Source organism: Carassius gibelio, chromosome A4 (assembly GCF_023724105.1).
Source record: "Carassius gibelio isolate Cgi1373 ecotype wild population from Czech Republic chromosome A4, carGib1.2-hapl.c, whole genome shotgun sequence".
In the NCBI taxonomy this organism is placed as follows: Eukaryota; Metazoa; Chordata; class Actinopteri; order Cypriniformes; family Cyprinidae; genus Carassius; species Carassius gibelio.
Window position 1 is genome coordinate 31,924,348 of NC_068374.1, and position 18,307 is coordinate 31,942,654.

General features: G+C 35.2%; 1 protein-coding gene across 5 annotated transcripts in view; it reads left to right on the top strand.

Moving 5' to 3' along the window:
* The window catches only part of LOC127977412 (transcription factor EC), a 30,168-nt gene extending 21,836 nt beyond the window's left edge, over positions 1 to 8,332 (top strand). For all 5 annotated transcript variants that reach the window (XM_052582318.1, XM_052582326.1, XM_052582335.1 and 2 more), the window contains 5 exons: positions 1,711 to 1,756; positions 3,229 to 3,285; positions 4,017 to 4,092; positions 4,869 to 5,016; positions 7,344 to 8,332. In XM_052582318.1, coding sequence (XP_052438278.1) covers positions 1,711 to 1,756; positions 3,229 to 3,285; positions 4,017 to 4,092; positions 4,869 to 5,016; positions 7,344 to 7,796 — 780 coding nt within the window. In that variant the 3' untranslated portion in view covers positions 7,797 to 8,332. The remainder of the gene's footprint in view (positions 1 to 1,710; positions 1,757 to 3,228; positions 3,286 to 4,016; positions 4,093 to 4,868; positions 5,017 to 7,343) is intronic.
* Positions 8,333 to 18,307: the final 9,975 nt, after the last annotated feature.

Consider the following 18,307-nt stretch of genomic DNA (forward strand, 5'->3'; position numbering starts at 1 on the left):
TCACACCGAATCCAGCTGAGAGTCAAAGGGGAACAGACTTAAATCTCAGACTTCAAACAGTGGAACAATACAGATTAGTCTGGTAATGATGTCGGCGTGCTGAGAGGTATGTCTTAGAAGAGCCCGACTATGTTAATGAGTGATTACTCCTCCAAAACAAGAGAAAATAACTAAATGCATGTTCTGCGGAGGAATTGCATTTCAGTTCGAGCCAATGAAAAGCCTTACTTAAGCATGTGGGCACACAAAGTGGCCCAAGTATGTGTGAGATGCATGAAATTGTTAAGGTCATGCTGACGTCTGTAGATGGACAAAGCATCACTTGAGTCGTGATTACAGCAACACCTGAACTCACTGGAGAGGTATGTGATTCTGTTGAAAACAATATGATGGGAATGAATAAGGCGAGGAAGTAGAGAGAGAGAGAGAGAGGGAGCGAGCAATAGTTTTGTATCTTAGTAAGCAGTCAAGCATCGAATTGAGCTAATATCTTCTCTCCCAGTGGACTTGTTCAGAAATGATAGCATGCTTAAACGGATCAATTCGCTCTAATTAGTCATACAGCACGACGCATCAAGCTGTTTCCCCGTGTCAACATATCTGCTAACATGATGGGAATGGATTGAAGCGATTACGACGCCAGCAGTCAAGGGGCTCGGCAATCTTTCATGTTGATAAGCGAGCTCTTTCCCCCCCCACTGAGATAATGGAGAGCGCGAACGAGCGGAGGAAACACTATAACGCCTGCCGCCTTTGACTTTCTCTGACGCTCTGATCTCTTATTTAATCCTGTACACTTCGTTTTTTCATCCATAACACTGACAGAAATTGGCCTTTCACAACTCTGGCTTTTGTGGGATTGGTAGTCCGAAAAAAAAGAAGACATTTCAATTCTGTTCAATTCAGGCATATTATAGTTAACTAAAACTAATAATAATACTAATAATAAACTTTAACTTAATGTAAAACTTAAAATAAATTCATATAAACTATAATCTTATCTCAATAGTATCTCAATGATACTAAAATAACATTCATTATTTAGCCAAAATAAAATAAAAAAAATCCCCTTCTCCACGGCGCCCTCTTTTGTTTTTTTAAGCACTGCATCTGTTTGCTGATTTTCTCTGCTCGTTTAAAGCTCATACTGAATCTGCACAAAAATAGTATGGAAACATGGACATTGCTGGTAAATGTCACAACTACAAAGAAACAGCATTGAGTTAGATGCAACATTTTTTGAAGTCGAAAAAATGAAAGACAAACAAACTCCAATAATCTTTGTTTTATTTACAATTGTGAACAATATGTAATTACAGTGTGCACATATAAGCTCTGTATATATCCAGAATTTACACACCCTTCATTCATAAAATACTAAACATACTTGTTTTATATTTTACATTTGATTGTTTTCATTTGGAAAAATAAAGCACCTCCAGTTGAATTCAACACAGTTTATTCCTCAAAACCAGTGTAAAAAAAAAAAAAAGTAGTCAAAATAAAGAGACTCTGTTTAACAGATAGTGTATGATGTTTTAGGCTTTTATTCTTAATATACAGAAAGTTAAAATCATGCATGTAACATTAAACACCTAAAATATTACATGCGGCACAATAAAAGATTATATAGACGAAGAAGAACCCCACATGGGGAAAATTTAATGCCTTTGTGTAAATCTAGACTTACTTTGTCTCTTTCCTCTGAAGGTTTCCCTGAACAACATCATGCAGGAGGTGTACGGCGTTGAACAAGGTATGACTGCCTCTCACTGACACCCTCACTGCCCACAATGCTCTCTGTTAAAATGGAAGTCATAGGTACGGAGCACAGAAGGGCACAGACGTCTTTCCGAGCAGGATCTGTGGTGTTAGCAAAGACATTTCAGAAAGAAACTTATTTTTTATTAGCATTTATATATATTATAGAATATTATGTACTTAAAAAAAATTTAAAGTGCAGACTTACAGTCCCATAGTACACCTTATAATCTATTTAAAATGAAATTGTTGACAATAATATCACAAAACACTCGCGTATATTTACATTTATGCATTTGGAATATTTTTACATTTTAATATTATTATTTTTCAATTATATGTTATAATATGATAAATGATTTCATAATAAATATAAAGAAATATAGCACTACTACTAAAACTTAATGTTTCTTTGTTACACTTTAGTCATGGTATAATTTGATGAAAAAAAATCTAAGTCAGTATGAAAATATGATTACAAATATGCTGAATTCACTACATTAAAAAATGCCAAATGCATACATGTAAATATAAGTAAAATAAATAAATAAAATTCAAGGGCATACTGTAAATAGATCTAGCAAAGCAAACCCAGACGGGTTCATTCCATATGTGTTATCCCATAAAGCCCTGGCATTGAAAGCCAAACACAAGGCTGTATGTTTCATGTTACTGTCCAGCTGTCTTATTTTAAGAGTCAGCACGCTCCGCGTTTAGCTCACCATTGTGTTGCTCTCATTCTTCATTATCAATGCTTCAATGAGCAGAATATGGTAGCATGTATTCTTAGAATGATAGACATGGCACAATGCCTCCTTTATGGGCGCCTTTTTTCTTATGAATGTCATGCATCAAGTACAGCTAATTGATTCAGGAAATAGAAAGGATGCCTGGAGAACTCTTCACTCCGGCAGAAAAATAAGTGCATTACTGTCTTTTTCACATAAGCGTGCTACACGGCACTCTTGTTTGGTTATGCGCGGCTCAAATGACCTTATTAAATCAGCAGAAATGAATTGAGAAATCCAATCACTGCTCCCAGTTATATAATTTAGAAGAATGTGAATATGAATGCAGAAGCCTCCCTCCTCCTCGCCCGCTCCGGGATGTCAGCAGATTGGTTAATCGCAAGGTCAGGAAGGATTAAAAGAAGATACACAGCTTTTCTACATTAAGACAGAGATCTGGTGTTGACGAGTCTGGGGTGAATGAAAACAGCTTATTCACACACAAAAAGAGGGCCTGTATTGATTGCTTGGCAGCATATGATGGGTTAACAGAGGTTAGTGTTGTTTTGTGAGTGTTAGGCAGGGGTCAGGAATCTTGAGGAAGTTGCTAAAACTGAGGACATTATTAATCTGGCAGCTTTCTAAAGACACATTTTGCGTCAGCATGGTGTTCACATTACCTTTGGATATACATTTATTTGTTTCTGCAATAACATTCCCATCTTTTCTTCTCTTACAGAACACGACACCAGAGTCATGGCTAAAGAAAGACAGAAAAAAAACAACCACAATCTAAGTAAGGGATCTTTACATTTAAAAAAATAAATGATGTTTTGTTTGAAGGTTTTAAGCAATGGTACTTAAAAATAGGTAAGGGAAAAGTTCACTCAAAAATGAAAATCCAGCGTTCATTTACTCATCCTCATGTCATTCTAAAACTCCATGAGTTTCTATCTTTTGTTGAACATAAAATAAGATATTATGAAGAATGTTGGCAATTGAAAAGTTGACGGTAGCCATCGACTTCCATAGTACTTCTTTCATACCATTTAAGTAAATGGCTACCGTCAACTGTTTGGTTACCAACATTCTACAAAATATCTACTTTTTTGGTTGATGTTGATAGAATTTTCATTTTTGGGGAGAACTGTCCCTTTAAGTACAAGGTTGATGCTTTTCCAAAATTCCCAAGAAACTATTGCTAACAGAACTAAACAAAGACTTTTATTTTATGATTTTATGTTATTTTTTATGGTGTGCTTAAATGGGGCTCAAAATGACTCCAAAATGAAGCAAAGTCGCACATCTCTGAAAAATGCTTGGTTGCTCTGTGATACAATAAATAATCTATTAATATAATAATTTTTAACCACAATTAAGCCATTCTCTACAAAATATGAGGGTTATATATTTATTTATTTATTTTTAATAATACACCATTCATATTTTAATTTAACAAAGCATTAATATTGCTTAAAATATATATTAGGTTTGTGGTGTATGACATACTTTGTTCTCAATTGGCAGTTGAAAGACGACGGCGATACAACATCAACTACAGGATCAAGGAGCTCGGTACGCTGATACCGAAGTCAAATGACCCGTAAGTCAAAATCTTCTAGATTCACGCAATAAAAGTCAAGCTGAACTCTAAAAGTCTGAGAAAAGAACAAAAAAAATCACTTCAGAGATAGACTCATGAATACAGGGCAAAATGACATTAAAGTAGAAAAAATGACAGCACAGTGCTCATTTCTCAAAGAAATACTTACAGAGCGACCAGACCCCCATCTGAATGATGAAAATGAGGTTCAAGGCAAAGTGTGGACCATTTGAACTAAAGTTTAAGCACAACTGAACCCAGAGATGAAGAACAGTGCAGACGGCGAGTCCATTGCCCCGGCTTAATTGAACTTTTTATGGAATTGAAATGGAAGGCTAGTGCTGTCACCTTGCCATTAACACAAGATAAAGGAGATTATTAGCTGCGATCAGGCCAACATCTTATTCCAAAGAAAGAGACAATTTCACCACACTTTCCTCCTTTTAAAAAGTAATGGTATCGGGAATGACTGCACTTTACTTCGGCTTCCGAACTCCAATTTTTTTTCCACCTCTTCTGACACCTATTTTTGCTCAGGGATTAATTTTACCGTACAAGGAGCCGTAGAATGGTCTTTCTGCAGACGTGCTTAACTATTCCATTAAAATGCCCATTCAAAGGCAAGGTAATGTCCGAGAATGAATAATTGGCCATGTAAATCACAGTTTCTTAGTCCTGGTGAAAAAAGGCGACCCTTGTGAGGCTTTTCTCGGTGTATGAAAGTTCTGCTGATGCAAAGGTGTTGAGAAAGGTTATCTTTTCCGTTTCTCTGGCAGTGACATGCGCTGGAACAAAGGGACGATCCTCAAGGCCTCGGTGGAATACATTAAGTGGCTGCAGAAAGAGCAGCAGCACGCCCGTGATCTCGAGAACCGACAGAAGAAACTAGAACAGGCCAACAGAAGACTCCTGCTACGAATCCAGGTAAAGAGACTAAAAAAGAACAAGAGAATCAGATGTAGACATGAGAGACTGCTAGAAAAAGATGGCTGTAGGAGTAAGCGACAAGGAAGAACACTAAAAAGTGGAACTACTACATTGAAGCTATTTAAGACTACAATATCTTTATAAACTATCAGATTAAATTTGAATTCTACAAATGGAGCATTTATCTGAAACAAGAAAATCTTAATTGGGCTGACAGAATTGAATTATAATTATTAATATATATATATATATATATATATATATATATATATATATATATATATATATATATATATATATATATATATGAAACTGAGTCAAAACTAGTTAAAGAAACAGCAGCATTTAACTAAATATTTCCCTGCAAAAAAAAAGAAAAGAAAAAAAAGACAAAAATGAATTGGCAACCAGCAAATATTTTAATTTTTGTCAACTAAAATTTGTTTCCATTTTAATTAGAGTACAATTTAGTAAAATGCATCAGAATGAAGAAATGTTGGCCAATTAAAAAAAAAAAAAAAAAAAAAAAAAAAAAATATATATATATATATATATATATATAAACCCTTGTGATGGTTGCAGCTTAAGGTCAGAATTCAGATATTATAAATGCATAAAATATATAAAAACCTGGTTTTCTTTTTTCTTTTTAAAGATATGTAAAGTGAAGTGACGTGATGTTATTTTTTTACCAACTAAAATTAGATGCCATTTAGTTGTTTATTTGATCAGGGAATAAATTAATCACACTTATCATGCAAACTAAGTGATTCTTTATAATGCATTGGGCTTCCCACCATTAAATAAGAACATTTAGGAGGCCATGTTTAATTATTGCCTAACCTTGCTCTGCGTAATACTTGGACATGGTGAAATGTAGTTAAAATACAGTGACATAGTGTGAGGTTTTCATACTCCGAAAAATGATCGCCACTCTATTGACAAACATAGTTAGTAGTATTAATACAATAGAAGCTCAAACCAGACCTCAAACATACTTTATAACTGTAAATAGTGGTTTTAACTGGTCACTTGATCACCTTCAAAACAAAGGTACAAAAACAGCTCCTACTGATCTTTGTAACCGCCTTTCCACCCCGCTTTGAAACTTAATAAATTAATAAATAGCAGCTACAGCTTCGTCAGGAGCGGAATGGGCCTGGAATTAGATTATGAGAGCTAATAACTTTGAAGAGCTGCGCTCCCCGTCTGAATTCATGCATTACATTTTCACGGTATTGACATATTCACAGACTGAGTGCGAGTCTTCTTCACACATGTGAAGACATCGCAATTAGCCCTCAGAGTAATCACCCCGAGGCTCCCTATCCAAAAGCTAATGCTAATAATGCCTCAGTTGAGTGTCTGAAGATACCCATGTTAAGAGGCAATGCAATAGCTCATTTAAACGGTCTGTGCTACAGATAATGTATGGGAGGAATGAAAAGAGGAAAATATGAGGCCATAGCTGTTAGTGTAGACACCTGCAAAAGTGTCTAAATGTTAGCAATGTTATTTTCATCAACTAATCTTAGTTGCCGTTTAAATCAGAGTAAAAAGCACGTAAAGGAATACCTTTTTGGCCAATTTAAGATTATTTTTAACAAAGAAATATGATGGTTCATCATAAGGCCAAAATGTCAGATATTTCTAAACGTATAAACGGTGTAAAATATTTGGATTAATTTGGCTTTTCTAATATGTAAATGTTTTTTTTCATCAACTTATATTATTTGGCATTTAAATGAGTGTAAAATACACTAAGATTAATACATTTTGGCCAATTTAAGAATATTTTCACCAAAAATTTGACTGTTGCAGCTTTAGCCCAAAAGATATTAGATATTATAAATGTATAAAATATGTAAAAAAAAAAAAAAAAACGAACACAAAAAAACATTTTTTTAAAGTTCTAAATGTTATTTTCACAAGCTAAAATCAGATGGCAAACTGACTATGAGTGTCAGTCAATAAATATGATGTTGAAATGTTGAGCATTCTAGAATACTTTTGCCAAAAACTGTCTCAATGGTGGCAACTTAAGCCCAAAGGTCTGGGTAAGTTAATAATTGTGCTTCACGCACTGTTTAGCTGCCCTGTTTTAATGGGAAGCCCTGCTGGGTGGACGTTAGCTTTAGAATATAGCATTGCTCAATGCATGAGTTTAGGAATTTGAATGCATCCCTTCATGTGTTTATGGCACATGAACTCCCAATTGGGGCTGATGAAGGCCTCGAGCAAAAGAGACCAAATCAGGGTGTTCTCTATTAGTTTATGGCCAGTTCATCTTTAACCCACCTGCCTGTGTGTGTTATCATTGGCAGGAATTGGAAATCCAGGCTCGCGCTCATGGTTTGCCCAGTATGGCTGCTTCTATGGGAGCTGTTGAACTTTCATCACACCTTCTAAAGCAACAACAGCAGCATCAGATGGTCACACCGACCCCTCAGAGCACCCAGGCCCCGCCACAGCCAGGCCAGCCGCTCGTCTATCCTCAGGAGGACATGAGCAACCCAGAATACACCCAGCGGGCACCCTTACCGGCAGCCATGGTTGAACAGACTGACGGCTCCAACACATACTCCGATCCGCTCTCTCACTTCACTGACTTCTTCTGCAGCACCTTGAAAGAAGAGCACCGGCTGGACGAGATCTTGATGGACGACCCTCTCTCGCCCTTTGGGACCGACCCGCTCCTCTCTGCCGGATCGCCCGCGGCGTCCAAAGAGAGCAGCCGCAGGAGCAGCTTCAGCTCAGAGGAAGCAGACGATCTCTGACCGTTCGGAGGCTGACCTGTAACACTGTGTAACTGACCTCCCATTTCCATTGGATTACAAAGATCTTACTCCGATGTTGAGTCAGACACATCAAAAAAGGGAGATTGACTCATTGATCTACTGACATTAAACTACTGTGTGAAGAATGGACTGTCTATACAGCAATAACACTGGTTACGTATGATCACTGGATCACCAAATGTATATTTCTGAAACTTAATGGCATTGTTGAGATGGACCAGTTTAGAGATCAGAGAGATCTTTTTGTGCCTTATCCAAAGCAGGCTAACTTTATTACCACTGAGACCAGAAGCAATGCAGACGTTATTAGGCTAGAAGCAAAAAAAAAAAAAAAAAAGAACCATAACGCATCTTTCTATATTTCTTACATAATGTATTTTTCCAGAAACATACTGTTCATGTATTTATGTTTTAATCCCTGTATTCTTAAACGTTTCTTAATCTAACTTGTTACTTTTTATATATAACTCTAGGGGTGTGGGAAAACACAATAAACCCCTTTTTGATAAACTGAATACATTGTGTCTCATTTAATTCATATCCAAAGTTTCAGTTGAGGTCCTAACTTTAAAAAGCTTACTGCATTATATTTGATGTGCAAACCTCTAAAGCCTCAAAATGATCAATAATCAACTTTGCTTAAAAAAAAATGCCTTAATATAATTCTAAAAAATATATTTATGAAGTAAACACAACTTTTATATTGTTAGTAATATTTCAAGATGAACACTGAAACAACTCAGGTTTACTTGATTAGCCATACATCATTTTTAGAAAAATCATGTTAAAGTTTCAGAATTAAGTATGATGACTTTTTATTTGTCTATCAATCATTATATTGCACTGAATTATATGTCACGCCCCCACAATAAAAACTACAGAGCTTTGATCATAAAACTAAGCATTTAAATATCAAATTGCACCAAATTGCACATTTTACTCAGTTTGGTTGTATTCCGAGTATGAGCTCCATATCATACTATATGAGACATTATTATATTCCCGATTAAAATTCCTGACTTGAAATGAAAGATGATTTAGTTTACTCACCCTAATGTAGTTCCAAATCCCTAAGAATGTCTTTCCTCTGAAACACACACACACACACACACACACACACACACAGAGAGACATTTTGAAGTATGTTGGTAACTGAACTCTTATGCTCATCCAAAAACAAACATACAGACACTTATTTCTTAACGTGTTTACATTAAGATATTTTTTTGACCCCAGATTGTGGACCCCTAATCAGTGATGATTATGATAGTCTAGATTACCGTCCACGGTGGGAGTTTGTATGACGTGTTGATTGACCACTGATGTGGATGACCCTCAAACAACCTCTAATTCTTCTGATCAACTACTAGCACAAAACCCATCCACAGCAGAAGTTTACCAAAGAACAGTCATGATCAAAATCTCTGAATCCCAATCCCAAATGAGTTGAGTTCGACTGCATAAACAAACACTAACGATCAGAAATAGTTAGCAACAACATGTAACCCAGGAGTCTCTTATGAGTCAAGTTGATTTAAAGTTTTATTTCGGACTTGCCCAGAACAGGCAGCCCTCTAAAGAAGCATTTCATTAGCAGATATTATTTAACCAGAATCGAAAATGAAATAACACATTAATAATACAACAAACACTAGCATGCTGGAAAAACACGTGTCAATGCATTCCGGCAGATAGCCCGTGTTCATCAAAGCCAGGCTAAATTAATGTTTGAGAATGTTATTAGCTTATATGTTTCTCTGTAATGAAAATCAAAAAAGCTTTGACTTGCATCTCCGCTGCAGACGGAAAATAAAATTGGACTGCCACATCATTATCAAGCTCTGATACTCCAACTACAAAGTGCTGAGTGATGTTTACGCTTAATTACCCAAAGTAAATATGGATTTTCATTCAATTACAAACATGGACGAGGCCTCGTGGAAACCATTTCCATAAGCGCAATTTCCTATTTTCTTTTTCCCAGCCATTTCCTAACCATTTTCCCTCCGCAAATATAGTTCTTTGATTTATTTCAATATGGATAAAGAATTGAAAAAGGGAACAATTATATTATGCTCAATGCAAAAAACAATAATACTATGCTAGAGCGGTCCGCAAGATTAGAAATCTAACATTTTTGTAGCCAGATGAGAAAAACAGTTGGTTAGGGTTTACTTTGAAACAATTTCCACTTAGAAATTATTAAATTTATCAAATAATTACATAGAAACCACAAGTAATACATGGAATAGTATTTTACACATTTTCTGAAGACAATCTGTGTGAAACTTGCATATGCAAAACTCACCTAAATAATGCTATGGGCTACCGTGTTTTTATTTATTTATTTATTTATTTTTATCGCTATATTGTTTCATACTGGTCCAGATCAAGAGTCCGCCTTCAGTTCTCTGATATTCAGGTCTCTAGTTACATCTCTAGTCCATCCCTCAACTCTATGGGATTTTTTCACTAGTTAAATGGTCTCAGTTGCACACTACAAAAAATATTAAATAATTAGGGTTGGGGGTTTGTTCAGAACTCACCACTAATAATTAGAGATATTGTTTTTGTTTTAAATACATGCAAACAGACTTTATACTATAATATAAAAAACTAATATCATGCATATTAAAAATGCATATTACACACACACAGCAATGTTTTATGCAGCAGAAACTATACAACACTAAATCCTCTATTTTAAATCTTCAGCCATTGGTCAATATATTTGAATTGTTTAGAAAACTGCAACTGACATGGGACATCAACGTAGAATCTCAGAAAAGTTGTTACTGTACCTGTTCTGAGCTGAATTTGTTTCTGCTGTCCTGTGTGTCACCAGCAGATGGTGGTATAGACTGGGATGCTCGTGTGCCACAGGAGGACAGTATGACAAAACACCCTCTGGACTGTGACTGTCAGCTTTGGGTGTTTATGAATCTTGGAAACAAAAGAAAATTAGAGATACTAGAGGGGATATATATATATATATATACACACACACACACACACACACACACACACATATATATATATAATTTGAAGTCAATATTTTTTTACTTCAAATTACACAAATATTAACTGATTTGTTTTACAATAATAAACTTATTTTATATCAACTAGTTGCCAAGACATTTCTAACTTTCAACTTGAAATAAAATGAATAAAAATAACAACAAATTCAAAACATTAAGAAAAAAACTATAAACTTTCCTGAAATAACATTGTAGTAAATTAAAAAAGGTGGTAACTAAATCTGCTGAGATGCAACTTAAAATAAAATGTAACATTTTAATGAACATTTTCAAAAACATTGACAGGCCATGTATTACCTTGTCAGGTATGTCTTAGAAAAATTTAGTATAAAGGGAATTCATTAGAATAGAATATTTAAATATTATTCGAATCAAACAATTAATAAGTACAAAGTATGATGTTAGCAGGACTGCAAGGCTTGTACTGATATGAGGTGATCGTAACGTCCCCAGGTGAACCCCTCTGACCCAACTGTCTGACCAGACTGCCACATCACTACACAACCTTCCCATAATCCTCTGGGGCCGAGCCTCCATTTTGTGTTTATAAGACCACACCCAGCAGTATTTCACAAACTCCCACATCACTGGCCAGAGAGCGCCGAATTAACAATGAAGCACAAAAAGAGATGAAAAGCCTCCAGCTGGGGCAGCGCTATAAAACCCCTGAATGGGATTTCCAGAGATCGAATGAATTGAACCAGATGCCAAAACATAACTTCAAACAAATTGACTTCCAATTATGTAGACGCACACTTCCAGATGTGCCGCAGATGCAGACGGGGAGAGCAAAGGTATCTCAGGCTGTATTCCACAATAAAGATGGAATGGAGGGGTACGGTGGAGTGTGTTTTAAATCACTGGAATCAGGGCAGGATGTTGAGACGAGAGTGTGTCATTAGGACAAAGTGAACTGACAGAGTTCCAGACAGCCATTAATGGACAAGATCATTTACAGACATAGAGAGAGAGAGAGAGAGAGAGAGAGAGAGAGAGAGAGAGAGAGAGAGAGGGATGAAATGAAATCACAGGGAATCTTTTCTGATGCATATACATGAGTGCATATTAATTCATAGGTTTACTTCTATTTACTAGCACATGTGTGACAAATACACTGAATCTCTAAATTATACACACAAATTTACGATAATGAATCTGTTCTGAAACCACCATAAATAGCAACATTCAACCTATGGTTACCTGGAAAGCAGGGAAGTAACAAACCAAAACATTATAAACATTAAATGTGTATACACACTTGTACATGTGTTTTATACACAGTTTGTACAGTAGAGAGAGATTTTATGTCATTGTAATTGTCATCATGAAATACACTAATTACTATTTAATAATGATTTATATACACACATATGATTTATATACACACTTTATATATAAAAAGTTGTATGTGAAATAACATTGACAACTAAACATGATTAAAATGATTAAATAAAAAATATTTCAAATTTTCTGTTAAAATCCTTATTATAATCATAATCACACTAATCATTATTTTAAAAGTTGTATGCATTATATTAACAAACTATAAATATTAATAATAATAATAATTTTGCAATATTATTATGATTAAATAATGGTATACAATTAGATAAATGTGTGTACTAAATATTAAATACTAAAATAAAATAAAATAAAATTAGTTAAGTGGCACTGTGATTCAAAACATGATATACTTATGTAAAATGTATAGAAATGTATAGTAACTTATACTCACAAAATCCGATGTAATGGCAGAAACAACAGAAATTGTTTCTAATCTTTTGATGATGTTGCCAGCAGATTTCAGGATTTGCACAGTTCAGCCAAGACGCTAAAAAAGGTCAAATATCTGCTAATTATCCATTAATTGGTTGTTACAGCGGTCACAGGTAAAACAGACTATTAAATTGCAGCTTGTTCAATAGAAATAGCTCACATCTTATCCTGATATATACTGATATCTGTCCCAGCGCTGTCAGATATCCAGTGGTCCAGTGGGAGCCCTGTATATTTTCTTTATGCTTAATATCTATAATTGACCGGTGCAAAGTGCAAAGCATTCATTCCATTATAAGCAGTAATAGTGTGTTTGGGGAGGCCGATCTGGGAATTCTAGGAATTCTGAAAGGGTCCACAGGGTCTCTTTAATTCAAGAGCCTGAGCCGGACTATGCTAATCCACCAGCGGTCCATCCGTCTCTCCTCAGAACCTCTGATAATCTGAGTGACCTTGGTGCGGCTACGGGCGACACCTGTGATTGATTTGTAATTCAAAATGAGAGACGTAACCGAAGTCCTCTCCTTCCTGAACACTGCAGGGAAATCAAGAAAATAACATAAGCGGGAGTGAGAAATTAATCCTAGATACACTGCCGTATGAGGTGTTGGAGAGTGTGTGTGTGTGTATGAAGTGAGAGTGTGTGTTCATACAGTGGTGTTGGGTTTCAGAGGCTCGTTATCATGCCGAGATAATTAGAGCTGTGTGGGTCGGCTCGTTTGACCAGGACTCTGTGCATTATTCATCTCCAGGCTTGCAGTGGGCCATCACCACGCCCTTTAGAGAGACTCTTATTTATTATTAATGGATAATTGTTTATTAAATGCAGAGGCTTGACCCTATTATGGCTATTAGAGCCTGAGCAGTATACACTCGCCGTTTGACCTACTCGAAAGATGTGAAAGGAGGCCTACAGCTGCGGGACAGGAGGGAGGTATGGGATGACATGCTGATGAAGAGGATGACAGGGAATGAGGAAGAGAGCAGACTAACAGGTGCAGGGTCAAAAGGGAGTCAGGGTTACATATTTATAACTGAGGTAATGCTGCTTTCGGGGGTCATGTGCTTTACTTCGAAAGGCAGCCAGGTTGGGATATCAGTTTTCAGCCTAAACAGAAAAAAAAGTATCTATTCATATCTTAACATTTTGACATCTACAAAGTGTCCCTTTTTTTAACTGCACGAATATAAAATATAATAAATATAAAACAAATAATAATATACAAATACATATAAAAATAAGGTTATTTCAAAAATGCTATTCTCCAAAAAAGGGAAAAAATTAAGACTACAATAATAAAACACAATACAAAAATGAATAATAAATATATATATATTTTTAAATATTACAAATGTAATTTAACAGTGTTATTCTCACAAAATAGTGAAAACATTCATAATAAAATAATAAAAATATGAATATTGAATACTATTAATACAAAAACTTTTTTTTAGATATGAATTGCATATTATTAATATTTAAAAATATTACTTAATGCAAATAAAAATATATATTTATTACATTATTTGACTATTGTTATTATATTATTATTATTATACATAATACTAAACCTAGAACACAATAGTATAATAATAATTATTATATTATTATTACATTGTACAAAAATGCCTTCAATTGATGTACTAAGTGACTTAATAAGTGTGGTCACGGGCAAAGGTTGTAGTTTTTTCTTGGATAGTAAGTACAGTTATGGAATTATAACTGTAAAAAAATGATCATTTAATTATATGTTTTAATCGTTCTTTGTATGGGTCACTTTAATTCCTTTCAGCTGTAATTGTTTCATCCCATTTAATGGAAAAGTCACTTAAAATGGTCATTCAAACAGGTCCCGGATTGAGGATGTATCAGGAGACCGGTGTTGTGCCCATTTTTGAACCCCTGCCAAATTATTACCCGCCTTTTTTTAAAATCGCTACCTGATTGCCTGATCCTAACCCCACCCCTAATCCTAACCCCTCCCCCAAACCTACTCCTAAACCTACCAATACTAGGGGGGTAATAATTTGGCAGGGGGTCAAAATTGGGCACAACAAGAGATCCTTCTAGTGTGTGTGTGTGTGTGTGTGTGATCTTTTGACACACCATTCGGGGAGCACCAGCCACTAGAGGTCAGTGTTGGAGCAGAGTTAGCTCATACATCCCAAAACAGTTCGAAACAACCCATGCAGCCACACACAACCTGATTGTTTTCATTTAACACCGATTAAAGCAGCACCATAAGCAATCACTAAATGCTTCAAATTATTCTTACAAACAAGAACATGGGTATTTGACTCACAGGAAAATTACTGACATCCCAGGAGGAATTTGATGGAACCACACGAGAGCATATGAAAAAAAAAAAAAAAAAAAAATCATTTTATTCTTATCAGTTTAAATAGAATAAAAAGGCAGTTACCCAGAGAACACATTTTCCATTTGCCTTTTAGTCAGCAAACATACTCTTACAATTTACACAAATCTGCGACAGCGTGTGTTCAGTAAAATATCTGCCAAGGACTTCAATAACACCCAGGAGTGTGTGACAGAAATTAAACAGCCTTATTAGAATTTACACGTGTTGAAGAAAACATGAGAGACTGTGTGGGAGAAACCACATATGGATCCAGAGAGAAATCTGAGCACAAGTGTTTAATTGTGCTCGAGCGTGGAGGGCGAGAGCATTGCTGCTTTACTTTTTGTTTTCCGGTACAACGAACAACAGATTTACTCAACCTCACTTGTGATGTGCTATTAGCAGATTCACATATTGCATGATAAAAATCAATTCAAGCTCGTATTTGGTAAAGAGGACTAAAATATTGTAGAAGGTGGGATATTATTTTTTTCCTTCTGTTGTGCTGGAAGGTGATTATCATGAAGTGTGAGGTGGAGGGATGGAGGATTTGTGTGGAAGAAATCACACTTCTGAGGAGCGTTTCGATTCAAACACCATCAAATTTTAGCCTGATAAGAGGATGAATAAGAACTGTAATTATAAGGATAACAATCCATAGAAATCCAGTTGAAAAACAACTAGTTAACAAAAAAATTAATTACTAATCCACACACCATTAAACATTCTCTCTCTCTTAAAAAAAAATCTAAATGAAAAATTTGAATGAATTTAAAATACTATATACATACAGACAATATCAATAAAAACAACATTATGAATAATAATATCTAAAGGCCATTAAAATCTCTCTATATAAAAATCCATAAAAATCATGTAATATAATAATAATACAAAAAAAGAGAGAAAATGTAAAAATATTGTTGATTTAATAAATAATAATAAGTGAAATACTACAAGATTGGTTGAATGACACCTAAATGGTTTTCTATTTCTCATATTCCAAATATACTTTCAGAGTAGAAGTGCTTTAGTAAATCTCTCAAATCCTTTTCATTTATAAATGTCTTCAAAAGGAGCACTTGATAGCTGTGTGAACCAGCTCTGTGTATCTGTTACAGTAAGTAGCTTCAGTAAATAACGCATCTAATACTGTGTGTCGTGGATTAGACCCGGCTCCATCAGAGGCGAAGGCAACAGCCGTCCCTCTGAAATAAAGAACAAATGAGAGATAATTATGGCTGAAGGAACAGAGGTGGGGGGTTGGTTACACTCACATGCAAATGCTGCTTTGTTGCTTGCCGAGCGTCCTAATACCCTGAGAGTCAAATACCTTCCTTTTTTTCCACATTATGGAATTTGTCATGTTCAGTTGGAGGTGTCATATTCAAAACTGTGTGCGCTAATGTGTGTAATCTGCTTTGCAACACATCAATTATGATGGATATTCCTCTAGCGGAGGTTTTTCTCTTTTTTTTTTATCTCTCCTCTTGGTAATCACTCCAAACTTATTAGGAAGCCTGTTTGGTAAATAATGATATCCAATGAAGGATGCTAAACGCAAGTGTGGGATTGACATGACAATTTGTGTGTATTTCTGTGTATATACCAAAACTGCAATGCCCAAACCTGAGCAGTTTCCCTTTTTAACATTAACTATTTTTACCAGGAAACTGTACTGTATTGCTGTACATGTACACCTACCCAGAATGCCTTGCTCAAATGTCCACCCACCCGTGCAATTGAGCAGTGCTGCTTTTGTATTGGTATTATTTTTTCCAGCAATAATTTCTCACAATTCAACACTCCTTCACAATTTAGAGATGTGAATTCAAGACTGTCTATGTACTGTTTAAACTACATTGACATCTATAAGTGAAATGCACATGCCCAAAAAAAAAAAAGAAAAAAAAAAAAACTAGCTTAACAAAACATCAGGATAAAATGAAATGTATAGAATATATTATATCAGGGTTTTTATATTTACAAAATAATATGATGAATAAATTATATATATTATATGTCTCTTACCTGCATAGCACCCCAAAAATGACAGACTGCTCACCGGAGAGAAAGAAAAGAGGAAAAAAAGACTGTGAGTGAGAGATAGAGAGAGTTGTAATACCTCCATCAGCCTTCAGTGTAGAGGTGATAAAAGTGAGCTCTTAAAGCCAGCGTGGCCTCTTTCTCACACAACAAAGACCTGTTTGTTCCCCGAAACACCTGCCACTGTGAGTCCTCACAAATAAACACACTTCAGTGAGGCCTCACCTCTCGCTCCGACCCTTTTCCGCCCGTTTCCCCTGCAAAGCTCCGTGAAGGGATGAGGAGAGCAGCAGTCGCCGCTGGGAGCCGCAGCCAATCGCATGTGAGACGCCACACACCTCAGCACAAGAAATCTGCCCACCGTGAGATTCCTGTACAGCTGAAGAGACTTGAAAAAAAAATGGGTAGATGTCAAAAACACAAAGTGCATATATATATATATATATATATATATATATATATATATATATATATATATATATATATATATATATATATATATATATATATATATACATTTCAAATCAAGAATGAAATATCATTATTTTTCTGCTTTCTCAAAATCAAAAGTAACAATACATTTAATCAATTAAAATACAATTGGCATTAAAACAAAACATAGATACAACAACATAGTGTTCATAATTACATTTTTTGAAGTTCTCAAATAATAAGTTTTTTTATAGTGTTTTTTTTTATTTATTTATTAACATTGACACCAAGATTGAAGTTATTAAATTACATGAATGTATAAGAGTTCTGTGACTGGACACCATTTATTTGAAGTTTCCCCAATCCTTCTGCCTTCATTTGAAATGGTCCTGCTGTGTGGCGAATGCATTTTTAAAAAGTACAAATATTCCATGTAGTTTCTTAATTAATATGAGGTCATAAAGTTACATGAATTCTAATTATATTATAGTTGGCTGTTTAAAATGGTTTTGGAAGTTGTCCCACTACACTCTAAGAAAGCTAAAAGGCACATCTTTGCACCTTATTTACCCCTAAAAGTACATATTAGTATGTAAAGTGTACGTATACATGACGATTCAACTTCCCAATGATTTACACAAATACCACAGCACATTATTCAGTATCATGGTATTACTATAACTGTACCATGTGACCACCAAACCACGTATGACGGAACAGAACAAACATTGTGACAGTAGATTATCTTTAAATGGCTGTTCTTGTGTAAACGAGGCTCTCCATCTCCTTCCTTCACTTGGCGCTGTAACCTAGATCAGTCCTGGCAGTGTACAGCAAC